This window comes from Dama dama, chromosome 18 (genome assembly GCF_033118175.1).
Source record: "Dama dama isolate Ldn47 chromosome 18, ASM3311817v1, whole genome shotgun sequence".
Classification (NCBI taxonomy): Eukaryota; Metazoa; Chordata; class Mammalia; order Artiodactyla; family Cervidae; genus Dama; species Dama dama.
Genome location: NC_083698.1, coordinates 92,183,860 through 92,201,197, shown reverse-complemented (window position 1 = coordinate 92,201,197; position 17,338 = coordinate 92,183,860). Strand labels below are relative to the sequence as shown.

At 39.2% G+C, this 17,338-nt stretch overlaps 1 protein-coding gene across 1 annotated transcript in view; it reads left to right on the top strand.

Moving 5' to 3' along the window:
- The window catches only part of CHCHD3 (coiled-coil-helix-coiled-coil-helix domain containing 3), a 286,824-nt gene that overhangs the window by 83,605 nt on the left and 185,881 nt on the right, over positions 1-17,338 (top strand). The window contains exon 4 of the mRNA XM_061165830.1: positions 15,159-15,276. Within this exon, the coding sequence (XP_061021813.1) occupies positions 15,159-15,276 (118 nt within the window). The remainder of the gene's footprint in view (positions 1-15,158; positions 15,277-17,338) is intronic.

Below are 17,338 nucleotides of genomic sequence, written 5' to 3'. Positions count from 1 at the left end.
AACATTCCAGTAAGGAGTGCTTTACAGTTCTTTCTTCACAGTGCTGAGGTTTTGAGTATTGCTTAACTGATTTCAGTAAATCCTGCTCTTGTTCTTTTTATGCTCATCTGTAAGACATAGTATTGTTTGCAAATGAGGCAAGTCCTATAGTGGGTGTGGATTATCCATTCATTGGATTAGATGGACACATTGAACCAGCTTCAGCTTCCCTGAAATTTTTTAGATTAGCAATTTCTCTTTATATATATAAAAGATAAGGAGATAAGTTATTATTGATCTGAACTTGCTATGAACAGTCGAATTGACATGTTGATGCAACTGGTAGACTTGGTTCCTCAGTGTATTTGAATGTAGACCATGCAGTGCTGTTTTTACACTAACTCTCCTTATTTTTTCCCTATACCTCTTGGCACAGACATGTGAGTTCCTAGTAATTTAAAAATTCTGGTGAATGACACTTGATAGATGGTGTGATATTGTGAATACTGATAAGCTCTAGAAATTCAGTTGGCAAAGCATCAGTTTCACACCTGAGACCTCAGCTCAAAGTTTAGGTTAAAGGTTTGCCTGGAGTCCGTAGTCTTTTTCGCAGGTCCCCAGATACATCCAGTGATTCCAAACCACATTTTTCTTCTGCATCAAATCCAGGCAGCACTCTGAATCATTAAATATTAAACCTTATATTCAAGAACATTATTCACTCATTAATATTGCATTGCGGCCTAAACTGCATTGTTCAAAACATTTTAGGATGTTATGCAAGTCTGTCAAAATACATTAACGAACTTAGTCATGTTGAACTAAGCAAAAAATGACAAACTGTTTGCACCACAAACGTGTTGTCGTTGAATTTTTGTACAGTGTAAGCATTTTACATTGGGATATTTGGATATCACTGTAAAGATAAAATGGATTGCGGTAGAAGCCAGATGGGATGAATATTCATGTTGCATGTAACATCTGCTATATATCTTAATGAAATTTATAGTTATCCCTGAAATTTTTCTTCCTTGACAGTATTTATTTATCTTCAAAATTGTTCTAACTAGGAGTTGAGTACAATTTAGTACAGTTCTTGCTGCTTATAAAACTGCGGTATCTGCTTCAGGGGCCATTTTTCACATCTCCACGGTGGCTATCATCTCTGCAGAATAGACACTGGAGAGGCCTCCTGCGCACCGTGGAGTGACTGGGAAGCTTCTGATTCCCAGCTGAGGGTGAGAGAGTGATGGAGTTCAAGCTTTGGTCTCTGACAGAATTTGTTGTGGATCACCAGGAACACGTCTGGTTTCTCACTGCTTTTCACAATCCTGTTAGTTACAGTGAGAATCCATAAAATTCTTCCCAGGAAGGAAAATGATAGACACATTTTGTCTAATATGCTAAAATTGTCCCTTCTTAATAAAAAAGAAAAGAAATCCTTTTTTCTGGTACAAGAAGAAAGTTAAAATAGCAGAAGTTATGAAAATACGCAATTGCTGAGGAGATACTTTTTTTTTTTTTGGTGCTGTGGCGACAACATAGCTTATGAGGTTTATCAGAAGTATGGTTGTCTTGATTATATTATGCATTAGTGATTATTGGCATTTGATGGGTTAGAATTTAATGAGGAAGACCAGTAAGAGGGAAGGTTGATGTTACAGCCTTGATGACCTTGATTTTTTTTTTTTTTGGAATGAGGGATGGATGGATTTTCCTGTGATAATGTGGATCAGAATCTGTGTAAGTAGCCAGTGGGCTCATCCTGAACACCCACAGCTGTTATTTCAAAAATGAGAGGAATGGGTGTTGTGAGGTAAATAATGAAGGTGGCATAGCGAATTCCTGCTGGCTAGGAGTTAAATTATTCATTTTGTTGGTTTAGCTAACATGGTTCATGCTGCGTGGGATTGGAACACTATGTCAGTGATGAATATTGCATAATTAAAAAGCCTCAGTTCCTCAGGCCTGTAATATAGTTGAAATTTAGAAATGGTTGTTAACACCGTGAAAGTATTTTTTTCCTTTGTGTGGGTCGGTGCGGTTTACCTGCCATTTCGAAGTTTTTATGTTGTTAAACATGGGTGTAACGATTAGCTGTAGTTAATATTGCTCCCACGCCATTGTGTTTCCCTTCTTGATCGTCTGCCCCATAGTCAATGGTCCATTTCAAAAAGCCTGGTGAGCACACGTCCTCCTCACTCCAACACCAAGCTTCCTTTCCCTTCTCACTTAGAATTACACTGTGGATTAGTGAAGGGGTTTGGGAGGATCCCACTTTTGTAACTACTAACTTGGGGCACTGCCTAGGCACTCGGACCTTTGCAAAGCAGCTTAAGACAGTAATTTATTACCTTCTCAGCCTTAGTAACTGAAGGGCAAAACACCATCACAAACCTCTGATTTTTTCAGTGTTATTTAATATACATGGTGTTTTGCGCTCACACTCAGTGTGACTGTAATCTTTAGTTTATGCTTCTTCACTTGTGTAATTTTATACGTGGGTCGGTACCTGTGGAATAGCTCTGTAGCAGTATTTCTTGACCTCAGGAGTCTGTGGATGGAAAAAGAAAAGCGTGGAAGCGCTTTCTGGATAGTCTGATAGCCAACTCGTCACCTGTGTTCGTAGTTATAGCTGCATCAGGGCCAGTAGATTGTGTCCTCCATAGATGGGTGGAAGAAGGAAGGGCTTTGTTAAGGGAGGGAGGAAAAACTAAACACATGTGTTAATATTTGGATCAGAACATGGAATGTTTTACTTTGAGGGGCTTTGGCTGAATGTTCTAGTTCACATAGTCAGGACCATGTAGTATAGTGACTTGCACATGGTTTCTGGAATTACAAGGTAGAAAACAATTACCACCCCATATTTTGAGCAGTTTATTGAACTTCTTTTGGTTTTGGTTTCTTCAGTTCTGAAAGGTGATGACAACGACTCTCTGGAATTTTTTTGTTAGGATTAAATGAAATAATATATGTAAAACTCCTGTTAAAATCCTTGGCATAAGGAGGTACTCCATAAATGATAGCTGTTATTAGTTGAATGTAACACATTTTCCCCTTTGAATGACATAAGTTGTATCTAAAGTCTTCCCTATTAAAAGTAACAAATCAAATGGAACAGACAAAAGGTCAGTCTAGACAAAGCTATAGTTTTTCCAGTCGTCATGTATGGATGAGAGAGTTGGACTATAAAGAAAGTTGAGCGCCGAAGAATTGATGCTTTTGAACTGTGGTGTTGGAGAAGACTCTTGAGAGTCCCTTGGACTGCAAGGAGATCAAACCAGTCCATCCTAAAGGAGATCAGTCCTGGGTGTTCATTGGAAGGACTGATGCTGAAGCTCAAACTTCAATACTTGGGCCCCCTGATGTGAAGAGTTGACTCATTGGAAAAGACTCTGATGCTGGGAAAGATTGAAGGCGGGAGGAGAAGGGGACGACAGAGGATGAGATGGTTGGGTGGCATCATTGACTCGATGGACATGAGTGAGCAAACCCTGGGAGTTGGTGATGGATAGGGAAGCCTGGTGTGCTGCAATTCATGGTGTCTCAAAGAGTTGGACATGACTGAGCGACTGGACTGAAATGGAACAGAAAGAGAAAGGCCCACATGAGTCTGAATGCTTTTCTTGGAGTAAAGAGGAACTGAGTTCTGGCTGGTTCCGCATGAGCCAGGCCTCTCTGTTCTGCTGTGTCTCCTGCAGCGCGAGTCCTTGTCCTCACACTAGGGTCTGCACAACATTCCTGAAAAGTGATTTTTAATGCGTTTTGATTTTGTGCAACTCCATTTGTTTCTTTTATTTTTGTCATTGATGTGCGTTCTGAATGGTACTTCTTACTTTTTAAAGTATGTCTGTGCTTTAACTTGCGAGTCAGAGATGGGAAAATGGCAAGTAAGGAAATGAACAGGAGTTACCCTAAGATGACAGTAGGTAACATCACACAGAATTTCACTTCATTTGCTCTTTTGATATGTGTTTCTGCCGTCTCATTTTGTGTTTAAGGTGAAAATTAAAGTAAAACGAAATCCAATGTATTGCATAGTGTGGCTTTCAGATCAATGTGTTTCTATTCGAATTTATTTTTTCTTCAGCATGATTTCGTAGGGAGTGCTAGAAATAAAACACCTGCCAAGGAATGAATTTTTAGCTGATGAATAGTGTCAGAGCGGCGTGAACATGGATCGTGTTGTCTGGGGACAGCACAGTGTGGGGTGGGCGTGGGGGGTGCGGAGGCTGTCTGTAGTACTTCCTGTGTGGGCCAGGGTGACTTTAAACGGAGAGGTGAGCCTGGTCTCACGGAGAAAGCCCCTTCAACTCTTCATATTTGTTTTGAGGTTGTAGAGTAGTTGAAGTAAAAAGCATGGGGCGGTCTTCATTCAAAAGTGGGACTGATAGAGGTTCTTTCTGCAAGCCTGTGTTTGACTGGCTAACAGTAACAATTGTGGCTGTGCTCGGTGATACAAAATTTGACTGTTTATCCTTTTGTTGGAGTGGGTTTCAAATAGTGTTTTGGGAACAAAATTGCTTTTGCAGCACATGCCCTTTGGAGGTGGGTTGTCCCCCGTTTCACATGCAACTTCATTTGCTCTTCGGCTTTCCAAAGAGGATGTCCTTTTTCTCTCAGCTAGATTGCCCTTTATGACAATTGGCCAAGTGTTTCACCAGCATTATAGAATAGGTGCTTGCCGTGGAGATTAATCTTGAACTTACTGCTGTGTAATACTTAATCAAAGCAATACTCTGTGATATAGGTGGTTTCTCTTCTCTCCACTGATTCTCCAAGACCTGTCCTTCAGTTATACCTGATGATTATCAGTGAGCTGCAAAACTGGGCCGTGTTGTCTTGCCCCATGTAAAATTGCTCTTATTTGATTGTTTTGGTGTTAGTAGTTTCTACCCTGTATATATCTAGAAAGACTACATAGTGCTTGCAGTACAGGGGACTGTGTTTCTTTATCAGTTCAGTTGCTCAGTTGTGTCCGACTCTTTGCAACCCCATGGACTACAGCACGCCAGGCTTCCCTGTCCATCACCAACTCCCGAAGCCTGCTCAGTCTCATGTCCATCGAGTCAGTGATGCCATCCAATCATCTCATTCTCTCTTGTCCCCTTCTCCTCCCTCCTTTAATCTTTCCCAGCATCAGGGTCTTTTCCAATGAATTGGTTCTTTGCATCAGGTGGCCAAAGTATTGGAGTTTCAGCTTCAGCATCGGTCCTTCCAATGAATATTCAGGACTGTTTCTTTATAGGAACAAGGTTTTTTGTTTTTGTTTTTGTTTTTTTGAGGAAAGTACAGCTTATAGTGAAGACACAATATAAGGAGATGGTTTCCATAAGAATTAATGTACAGTGCCCAAGATGGCCCCATCCAGCATTTTCAATCCCTTCCCTCTGCCCTAAAATGCTTTAAGTAGTAACCCTTTAATGTGAGGAAAAAAAGTTGGATGGAAATGTAAAAGGTGGATAGGCTTCTAGGGAGGAGTTGGAGGCTTGAAAGCATCTCCATTGTCTGCTGCTTTTTCTTAGTAGAGCATCTGATGAATGGGTGTGAGCCAGGAGGTTAGTTCTGGCCCAGCACACGGGTCACCAGTGTTGGCCCCAGTCTGTCCGAATGTTCCTGAGAGAACCTGATTTCTCTGCCCCTGTTGACTGCTGTGAATGGGTAGAGGGTGGGAGACAGGAACAGAGAGACTTTCTCTTGGTTCCCTTGACAGGGGACTGAGCAGGCACCCCTGCTTAACATAGTTCAGAGCTCTGGTGAGTAGGAGATGAAGAGAAGCAGCAGGCTGGGAGAAAGGCTCTCAAAAAAGGTGCTTCTGGCAAGAACTGTTGACATATTTGGTGCTTTTGGCGTTTGTAGCACCGGTGACTATTACCGCTTAGTTGATAACATGCACTGATTTTAAGGTCTTGATTTCATGGATATTGAAGGATGGTGGGGGGAATAACCCCGTATATTTGATTAAATAGACTAAATTCTAGATGGAAATAAAGGGAAGTGGGAGAGAGGAGCAGTGATAATTAAATGATATAAAAACATTTCGCTGGACTGAAGAAAGATTGGAGGCTGCACATTGAGAGGCCTTTATTCTGGGAGGGATTGATGAGAAAAGATGCACACCTGGTCAGACTGCTGAAATTTCTGAGCTCTAAGGATAAAGAGAAAATCTTATAAGCTTCCTGACAGAAAGAACCACTAATTTGTAAAGGAAATGGGATCAGTCCGGGTTTAGGCTTTTCTTTGCCAAACTGGAAGCTAGAAGGCAGAATGACACCTAGGGATTCCTGAGAAAGGACAGAGAGCCCCAAATTCTGTGTTGAGCTCTCATTCACCTGCCAGGGTGAGAAAGAGACCTGTAGATATGCAAGGATTTGGAGAACTTATTAATGTAAACAACTAGGAATCAGAATCCACTAAGGAGACAAAACTCATCGGTTACTTTGACGGAGAGAATTTAATGCAAGAATTGTTAATGAGGCATTCAGGAGCTGAAAAGGCAAAACAGCCACAACAAAGCAACTCATAGGCAGTGCTGTTAATAGAAATATATTGTGAGCCATCTATGTAATTATAATTTTTCTAGTAGCCACAAAAGAAATAATTCTAAGATTTTGTTTTCCCTAGTATATCCAAGATGTTCTCATTTTAACATATAATCAATATAAAATATGTTAGTGGGACATATCACATTCTTATTTCCATACTCAGTATTAATCCAGTATGTATTTTATATTGACAGCACATCTCAGATGTGCTTGGACAGATTTCGTGGGCTTGGTAGCCATGTGTGGCTAATGTTGGCGATATTTGACAGTGCAGCTCTGAGCTGTCCCAGAGGTAACACTGGCAGGAAGTTAGGAGTTAAAACACTGACTCTGGGTGGAGGGGCTCTGTGGAGCTGCAGCCCAGGGAAGGGGAGACCAGTGGGTCTGATTTCTGAGGACCCTCCAGGTAGGCAGGGCTGGCGTTTCCAGAGTGAGGTGCAGGAAGGTTGCTTTTGCAGGTGTGAGCAGCCTGCAAACTGGATTGAACTGCTGCTGCAGGAACAAGTGCTGCTGCTGGCGTGAAGCATTGAGGCCTGAGCGATGCGGAAAGGCGTAGACGGCAAACTGGAGAGTTCCTTTTCCCTCCACCAGCCTGCGGGCTCCCTCTGGCGCCCTCTATTGGCAGAACCTAACAGGGACCCAGCTGCAAAGCAGGCATAGGGTTTAGAGACTCCCGGCTCCCACTTCACAATGTAGGGGCGTGTGAAACTGAGTCATAGCTAAAAACCTGACATGCTGGTCCATCTTAGGAAGATTCTTAAAGAATTTGAACCAGATTACAAACTAATTAGAACAGAGATCTTAACTAGGGAGAGGTGGAGAGGAGTAACGGCACCTGTGAGAATCCATCTTTTCTATCGATACATGGATGATCGAGTGGGAACATCTGATAAAGCTACTAATAAGGGTTTTTGAAAATGAAGAAAAATTCTTAACGGGAAAACTAAGAATTGCATGAATTTAAAAGCACTGAACTCTTAGCTAAGAGTTGGAGTTGAGAGTCACAGCATTCAAATGATTTCATCTTACTGACTTTGCAGAGGGTGGTGGTTGAGAAAATAGTAGGAATTTTGTTTTTAAACAATAGTAGGGGGAAGTGTTTGTGAATGTTCAGAAAGAGAATGATTACTACTCAAAGAAGAATACCAAAGATCTTTTTTGGGAGGGGAAGAACGTGTATAGTAACTTGATATAACTGGGAAAACAAGGAAAGGGGAAAAACAAATAAGAGCAAAGTAAGATTAATGCTAGATAAAATATAAGATGAAAGAAATAAAGTTAAGTGTATCAGTTTCTTACTATTAATAATTGCGACTGGTCACAGTTGCCCCCTTAAAGATCAAGGGTGCCAGATTATTTTAAAACACACATACACATACCAAGAGCTATGTATTATTTGACATACAAGTAAAGCAAAGTTATTTGTTTAATCTTAATAAAAGTTAAAAAATTACTGGATTGGTAAAGCTGTACCAAGCAAAAGAAATATGAGAAAAGGTACAAATGAAGGTTGTCAGCCCTAAACAGAACAAAAAGGCACAATTATGTATTGATAACAAGCCAGATTTTAAAGACAACAGTTATTAACCTTTATGAATTAATCAAATTAGCAGCTCAACATGGGAATCAAAAATGATTAAAAATTCAAAGACTACTTGATTTAAAAAATAATAAAAAGATGTTCTGTAATTATTCTTTCTTTAAAAATGTTTACTCTGGGATTGATGGTGGTATTTGCTAAGCTTTAACTTTAAAACATCTACCATGAAGTGTTGGAGTGAGTTAGGCAGTATGTGTATCTTTGTATGTTTGGAGGGTGAGAAGTTGCAGTTGGGTTTAAGCTTGAAAGTCCTTTGAATTAGAAAAGAGGAAAAGTATTGATTCTTTCGCTTACAAATCGTAGAAAGGAGAACAGTGATATCTTCTCTCTCTCTGACCAAAAGTTTACCAAGACTTACTGACTTAACAAGGCCAATTTCAAAATATGTGTTCTGGTGAAAATGTGTTTTTTTTTTTTTTTTTTTTTTAACAAAAAGCAAATGTAAGTACAGAAAACTGTTAAAGGCTTGATGTATCTTTTACATATGTAAGGATGTGTACTAAGTCTCACAGGTCACTTGAACCAGGAATGTTGTCCTAGTTTTCTGTCTTCAGGAGGACATCTCACGTTGTTATCTGTCCCAGGCTCAAGCCCATCTGGGATGAGGCCAATGCTTAAGTTGATGTCTTGTCCACCTGGGCCCATTAGAGGGATTTGCCCCAGAGATACCTGTGTGGACTTCTGGTTCCTTTTTCCTAGGAAGACTCTGTGGTTCTCCTCAACATGTTAGTAAATGAACAACTGCAGCACCCATCCAATACATGTTCTCAAGGGAGGGGATGTAGGTACTTTGAAAACAAGTCTTCAATAGTAACAGGTCATGCATGGGCATTCCCTGCTACAACTTTTATACAACAGTTTATTTAAAGCTCTGCTGACCAAGCACAATTCAGTATATGTGCTGCTCCCACCATTGTTCACTTGTATTTTGAATATTATAACAATTGGTATATACTCTCTAAGATAAAAAGACGATTATTGTAGCTTAAGATGCCTCTAAATATTTTGTTTAAGCCAGGTAAGAAAGAGGCCACAGATTCTTCCAGTAGATACAAGTCAAGGGCACTTTGGGGTGTTGTGTAACTTCCTCAGGGAAATTTAATTGTGAATTCCTGAGGGAGGGGTATATGGGCCTTGGATATGGTGGCATTAACTTGTGAACTAAAACCAGAATTCTGGTTTAAAAATTCTAGTTTAAAAACATACAGATCTGTTTTTCAGTGCAGTAAGAGAATGTATTTGATAAGCAAATGGTCCCAGAAAATCCAGGGTAGGTAGAACTTGTTTTCAAGTGAGACTTGAAATAGGGGCTCGAGGTACAAAGTAGTATGCCATGTGTGAACAAGAGGTGATTGTCTCAAATGAGATGAGAACCATTTAGGTTTATAACTATGGGTAAATCCCCCATATTAGCTGTAGGCTTGCAGTTAGAGGCTGAGTTAACTTCAGGATCATTTTGAAAGCCATGCAGGAAAATGCCCAGATTGTGGCTACATTTTAGTATGCTTTGAAACAAAAACACTTTAAAAAAAATCTTCTTGTGTATAAAGCAAGGAAACTTTGTTAAATTCTGAATGACATTTTAAGTGATATTTGCATAGAAACATAGATGACCAAGATAAACATCCTCTAGGTTGTATTCAGAACCAAGTCTTAATGCTGGTTAGGTAATACTGATTGACTGTAGGTCTGCCAGATTGCAGTCAATCAGTTTTCCAAGACAGTGCCATTTCTTGCTAAATTACCATTATATGAAGAGTACCTGTGTTCCGTTGTATTAAACTAGGCTCATCCTCTGTTAATTTCTTTCAACAGTGCTTATTGAATGCCTGCCAAGAGCCAGGCACTGTGGAGTGTCCGAGTTGTGGTGCATACGACAAAGCTCTCCCCCTGTCCCCTGGCTTAATATGTATACACACACACATACATTCTAATAGTGTATATGTATTATGTGTGTGCGTCCATGGGTGTATCTGCTATAAGAATGCAGGCTCTGAAATCAGCCTGCCTGGCTGCACCTCTCTCACGGGCTTTGTGACCCCGAGTAGATTATTCCATAAGTCCTGTAAAGCCTTATTGTTACAAAACTTCTCTGTGCCTCAGCTTCCTCATCTGAAATAGAGTAAAACAGTTTTGATAGGGGTGCCGGTGAGGATTGTAAATGAGTTACACCCGTCAAGTGCTTAGACCTGTTCGTGGTACAAAGCAAGCATTAATAAATGCTGACTCTTTATCTGTTACACACACAGACATTACATATTTAGTATATATACACATAGGACATGGCCATATTAATGTACATTCATTCTCATGTGTTTATTTCAGAATCACAGTGCATGTATATTTCCTTCTAGGATTTGAAATCATTTGAGCTGAGAAATATTAAGCTTGCTATGTACTTTTATTTTGGTAAAGTCTTATTAATAGAAAGCTGTATACTTGTTTTGTCATTATTTTTAATAGTCTTAATAATTAGTTCGTTGGATTACCAGCTCAGCTTTTCTGTTTAAAAGATGAGTAGTAAACAGTATTTTGAATGCTAGTTCAGCATGTTCTGACAAAGTATGATGCATTAAAATAAAATTCATCATTAGCATTAAAACTGACCTTTGTGGTCGTAGTCGCTCATTTTTCTCTTCTAGTGTTTCAAACAGTCTAAGTCAAGTACTTTGCAGTACTATCCAGATATTCAGTGTATAATGGTCATAGTTCAGTTTTAGATAAATCATTTCCTCAAGTCACTTTATCTGGAACAGTCTCAGTTTCCCATTTATTCTCACCCATTATCTGAGGTTCTCATCAGCTTTCTTTCAGTAATATAATGGCCTTATATATTAAATTATAAAGTGATTTTCTAAGCTAGAATTGTGTAGCATTTCTTATGTGTCAACCTACATGAAGATAAATCTGAGTATTTGTGAATTGCCAAATGAGCAGTGCCCAGGTTCAGAGAAACATTTAGGGCCATTGAAAGCCAAACCCACTTTGGGAAAGGGCTGGTAATAATTTTGACTCTGGCAAACTCTGACTTGAGGTAATGAAAACACATTAAAAAAGGAGCTTCTTTTAAAATAATTATGATTAATGTGGCTTGTAAAAACTGTCCTTATAGGACCACAAAGGTGAGTAACGTAATGGAAGCTGATTCCTGTTGGTGGCGGTGGCGTTGCCAGATGTGTTACTCTTCAGGTTTAAGAACCATGGCTTTGGAAATCAGATCAAGTCATTTCATGTCTCCTGTGTGCTTTTCTACATCTCAATTTTTCTCATATATATGTTTTTAAATAGTAATGCCTCCTTCATAGACAACAACAAAGTTGAATCTATAAAACATGCCTAGCTAAAGTTATCTTTAAAAATACTCCTCCCATTTTCTTAAAACCTTTAGGTTCTTTGAAATAAAATAATATTGGTCAGTTTTTACACAAACTGAAATACATAAATTTTATATATCAAGATATCTATGAGAACTGAACATATGTGAGTAAATTATTGTTATTTTTTCCACTCAAATGACGCATGTAATGTTCATTATAAGAGATTTGGCTCATTTTTAGAAATTCATTTTTCTGGTGTATCTTACATCTCTCACCTGGTTGAGAATATATTGAGAACAAGAGCTCAGTTGCTAGGGTGTGAGGTGTAAGGACAGAGCTGACTGGTATTTGTTTCATTAAGCTTAGGCAAGCTATCCAATTACTTAATGCAAATAAGAAAAGTTTACACTAAACTCCTACTTCTTTGCTTAAAACTCTAGAGAATTTAAATGAGGAGAGATATGTATTTAAAAGAAGGAAATTTAAATGAAACTTAAATCAAGGGCTTAATGTAGAATAATATTAGACCAGGAGATCTGAAATAATCAGTGGGAAATGCCAGTAAATAAAAAAGAGAATGTATTCTCCAAGATACTTGGTATGTTTAGTTTTATTTTGAGATTATTCTTAAATCTTTGGAAACCCAAGTTAATGATTTATTTTATCTCATACCTGCCTCCTCCCCCCTTTTTTTTAAACAACAGGTACCTTGGTGGCCCAGGAACCTTGGGCTATATAAAGCTCAGCCTTCAAAATTTAAAGCTAAGAAAACTGATGTTTATTAGATTGTACGATTAAACTGCCTATAGGTAGTGAGGATTGGTTCTGGGTTCTACTGCCAGACTTCTTAAAGATACAAAATTCTGGTCAGGAAACTGTCACTGCACAGACCTTTCTTTTTTTCATTTTATTTTCAGACATTCCTTTAGAATAAACTATTTGAGAATTTGAACAGGTCTATTTGTAAGAAAATGAAAGTGACTGTAAGAATAAGGAGAATTTCTTTTTGGTCAGTTTGTGCCACCCCCAGTGTCTCTTCAACCAAGAGTCAAATATAACTAGGTGTTGGTAGTTTAGAGGCTCTGAAATGTTACGAGATGTAAAACAGCCTTCTTCTTTAGGTTGGTGTGGTCCAGGATCATCCCACTTGTGACGCTTGACATCACAGTGGCTTGGCCCTTGTAGGGCTCTGTTTGTGTCTAGTTTCACAAGTCCCCCAGTCTTCTATTTTCTGCAGCTTGTTTTCCATTTTCCAGTGAGTCGGAAACACGCCACTCATTCATTCATGCATATACTCGAGTATTTTGTGAGCACTTGTGGTGTGGGGCTGGCACTGTTTAGCACTGGGTATGTAGCAGTGGAAAAAGGCAAACCAGATCCTTGCCCTTACTGGAAACAAGGAAAGGAACATGTGCAAGGAGGGGGCTACTGGGGTCATTAGAGTCTATGTACTTGTTAAGGGGGCTTGATCATAAAAATAAAGCAGAACTTTGGAGAACTGGGGGGAAAAAGGTGGAGAGGACCAAGTGATACGTAGTTATGGTGTATTTAATGAATGTGGAGATTTCCTTCTTTTCAGAAGATAACTGCTGCTTCACTGCTGCTTCTGTATTCCTGATCCCATAGTGGGTACTATTGTTATTACTGCTACTTACCTAATGCATTGAGTGCTTATTGTACTCACAGGCTTTGTACTAAGTGCTTTTGTATATAGAATCCTGTAAGGTGAGTGTTAACACCAGTCTGTTTTACTCATGAGAATAACAGGACCAGGGAGGTTAACTACACTCAGCTAGTAAATGGTAGAGCCTTGGTTTAGACTCAGGATCTGTATTAGATGTTGCAAGCTGAATAATCTTTATTTTTTTATTATAACATGGAAGACTTTTGTGCTTATGTTATTGCTTCATTTTTCATTAACATGCCAAACTTTATATTTCCAAAGTTGAGCTACTTTTAACTCCATTTATAATTAAAACTTAGGCCATATGCAAGTAAACTCAGAAAAAATGTTGTTTTAAAGTGAACAATACTTTAAAATTTGATATACCAAATATGGAAGATTTGGGAAGCTTTAGTTATGTAGAACTCACTTTATGTCCAAGAACTAATAATTAAAAATGTGAATTTTATACTAGTTTTATGTATGTATATAAAGTGCCTAGCACAGTGTTCGCATATAGTAGGTGATCTGTAAATTATAGTAGTTTTTTAGTTTCCACCTCACTTGTAATATAAGTAATGCCTTTTACTTACAAGTGACAGGCTGGTAGAAATGCTTTTTGTGCCTTGTTTTCTAATCTGGTACAGTAACTTCAGCAGTTGTCAGCATGCTGTCCTTATGTGGACCACTTTGTTTCCATGTTGCTCTCCTTTTATATAACTCCAGGATTTATTTGGGTAAAAGTATATTGGCCTCTGTTATTTACCTTTATTCAAGACATAAATTTACACAGGTTTAATTTTTAGGGGGAAAAGCATTATCACTTTGGAATGTATTTTACAAGCTGATTTTATCTGTTAGAATTGATTTGTGAGAATTTCAGCGTATCAAGGTGATATAACAATTTAAAACTAGTAACCAAAAGTTTTCTTTTCAAGAATCCTTTTTAAAACTGAAATTTGATAGACTGGTATTGAGTTCAATTTGGTGCTCATCATTCCCACTTACAAAGTAGATTGCACTCAGAATTTCACTTATACCAACATACCAATTTTACTTTTTCTTTTTATAGCATTGCTTATAACTTCAGGGATATGTTGGTATAGAGCGGTTTTTCTCTCCAAGAAGAAAAGGCAATCAAAATCTTTGTCCATGAGATTAGCCTAAAATGTACTCTCCCTCAGTGATTACTGAATACCTTTATGGGCCCAGGCACACCTTTGTCATGCACAGGAGAGAGGTTGTTGTGAATTGCAGCTTAGTATGATCTAATTGTGTGATGAGGTTACTGATAGACCTCACGCAGTCAGATGCTTCATTGGTAGAACTAGCGTTGGTTGGGAATCCTGGGAGGTGAGGTTCCACTGTCTTACTTTGCTGGACCACATGTGCAGTGTTAACATTTAGTTTGGAGCTCAGGGACAAATTGGAGTCATCCCACAAGTGAGGAACCCTGCTCCTGTGGCCATTTTTGCAGATGAAGATTGTTGGGAAATGAGAGATCGACTGGGAGGAAAGATCTTCTAACAGTGTTTTTATTTCCTGCGGTAACGTCAGGTCCATGAGATCGGGGACTGGTCCTTTTCAGTACCCTGTCATCAGTGCCTCATGCAGGGCCTCGTATAGAGTCAATAAATAGCGGAGTCAGTTTTGATGGGAGGATGATGGTTACCTTCAAATATTTGTCTTATAGATGGCTTGTTAATTAGATGTATTACTTCTCTCTCCAGAGGGCAGATGGAGTCACCAGGGGTAGAATATTTAGTTGGGCAGATTTCAATTTGACATGAGAAGAACTTAGTAAAACTAATTTAGCAGTTAGATTGATTAGCCTCTTGGTATATTTGAATTTTCTTCTTTTAAATGCTTGGATAAAGGCTGCATGAGGATTTATTAGGAAATATACCTGCTATTGATAAATACTAGGCCAAGATGACTTCAGCTGCTGACCCTAGGGCTGTTTCTATCTTTTCATTTAACACATTAAACACATGATGTCAACTATTAAAATCTTTTTTTTTTCCTAAGTTAGAACTTTGTTGTCTTTTCAGACTGAAGCAAAGCAAAGAACTGGATGCAGAGAAGGCTTTTGCCAACGAGCAGTTGACCAGAGCTATCCTTCGTGAGAGGATATCAAATGAGGAGGAGCGTGCGAAGGCGAAGCACCTGGTGAGCATGAACGATTTGGTCAGAAGGTCTCGTCTGCAAGGAAACCACTGATGTTTGGGAAAAGCTTGCCAGCTTCCAGTGTGGATGGTATTCATGTTCTCTTTGCTGAGATTTTCTTTATCTTTGCCTTTTACAAGTGGCTGACAATTTGTTGAGATTAACCACCAAGGACTCTAAGGCAGGTGTAATGAGGGTTATTGAAGAAAAGACCAGCACAGAGACACAGGCGTCTTGCCTGAGGGATGTTGTTTGCTTGTTCCCACTGGTTGGTTTCGGTTTCATTTATTTGAAACCTCTGGGGTGAGAGCCTACCTTGGTCCTCTTCTTGCTGGCAGCCACCAGATGCTAGCTGGGCAGACTCCAGCAGAGGTGAGTAAGGTTGCATCCATCACTTTCTGGACTTCAGAAAGGGGAACCATTTTTTATAAGAAAGGAAATAATTTTTTCAAAGAAAATACTTTTTTAGAAATTTAAAGATTACATAAATATGTTTAAAAATGACTATTTGTAGCAGAAAATTTAAGAGGCACCCATAAAGCTATCACTCTCATGTAACCATGGTTTACCCCGAGGTGTTTCCCTCGAGACAATTTCTATTCCTAGGTCTGCTACCTATTGAAGACTTTGGATAGTGCCATACATAGTGTTTACATCATGAACATACTCTTTATATCACCAAAATGTGGTTTTTAATGGCTGAACAGTAGTGTCTTCTGCAGGCAACATGATTGGTTGAACATCTTCCTGTTGTTAAATAAAATTGGAGCTGTTCTGGGTGAAGCCTGGGGTCCTGACTGCTCAGTGCTCACTTTAGCCTTCCTAGAAACCCTCATGTCATTTCCCTATCTTCTCAGTGGAATATGGTTGGGAACTCACTGGAGAGAGAAATGTAACCATATAGTGGAGAGCTGGGGATGTAAGACGCAGGGGATGTCCCTAGTCCAGCAGGCAACGGGGGATTGTTACCAGTTTGTAAGAAAAGACTCAGTCTCTGTTCTCTTCTGTTCTTTCTCTTGGTCCTTTCTTTGAGAGGCTAACCTACGACCAGTTGCCAATGGAGAAAATAGGAAGCCAGTGTGTACTGAATCCATTTCTTCAGTGACTCATTCAGGATCCAGGCTACATGGGCAGGCAGTAAACCAGAACAGGGGTGATGGACTAAGAGAGGAATGTCTAGGGTCTGGCCAGCGCCTCTGTGAGGACACACACGTTGAGTGGAACTGAGGCCTAGAGACGTGGAAGGAAAGTCATTTGTTGTGAATGGGGGATAATTTCAGAATTAAAAGTGTTAGGGGTTGAGTAATTTAATTATGACATCTGCTGTGCTCCTGAGTTTGAGGGTTTTGGGGGGAAGTTGAAAACATGTCAGGCCCATGCGTTAAGGGTCATTCCCATGAATGTTACAGCCTCCCAATTGGAAGGCCAGGGATGGAGAGGAGAGAGTTTAACAGTGCTTGTGGTGGAGGGTGGTGGGTTGGCGGGTGGGGAGCAAGCTTCAGGGTTTCTAGTGGGCAGAGGACCCCTTGGTTCTTATTTTTATTTGTGTCCCAGCTTTTTCCTCTCCTCTCTGAAGCATTCTTTTCTCTACTTCTCTTGGTCTGAATTTGAACTACCTTGTTCTTTAAGTTCAGGGAGATAAGCAAGATTAAGATTAAAAAAAAAAACTCATTAAACACACATGCACATGAGAAGGCATAAAAAGAGAGTTTTCACAAGAAATCTGAAAGTATAAAAAATTTTCTTAATTCACAGTAACTAGAATATTATGTACTGTAGTTGGGTTGGAGCAGTGTATCTTCAGCACATTTTTTCCTTGTATCTTATAAATCCTCTCTATTTCCTATCTATGTATTTTTGTTTTTAGGTTAAGCATAAGAAATCGGCATTATATATTCTATTTTGCAGGTCTCTACTTTATTGATTCTGGAGTCATATGGTATGGGTGGCAAATTACTGACAACTCCTTAACTTCAGCATCTGTCATAAATTGGCCAAACAGAGCCCTCAAAGCACGTTGGGACTAAAAGTAGAATTTATGCAATAGTATTATAGATGATCCAGA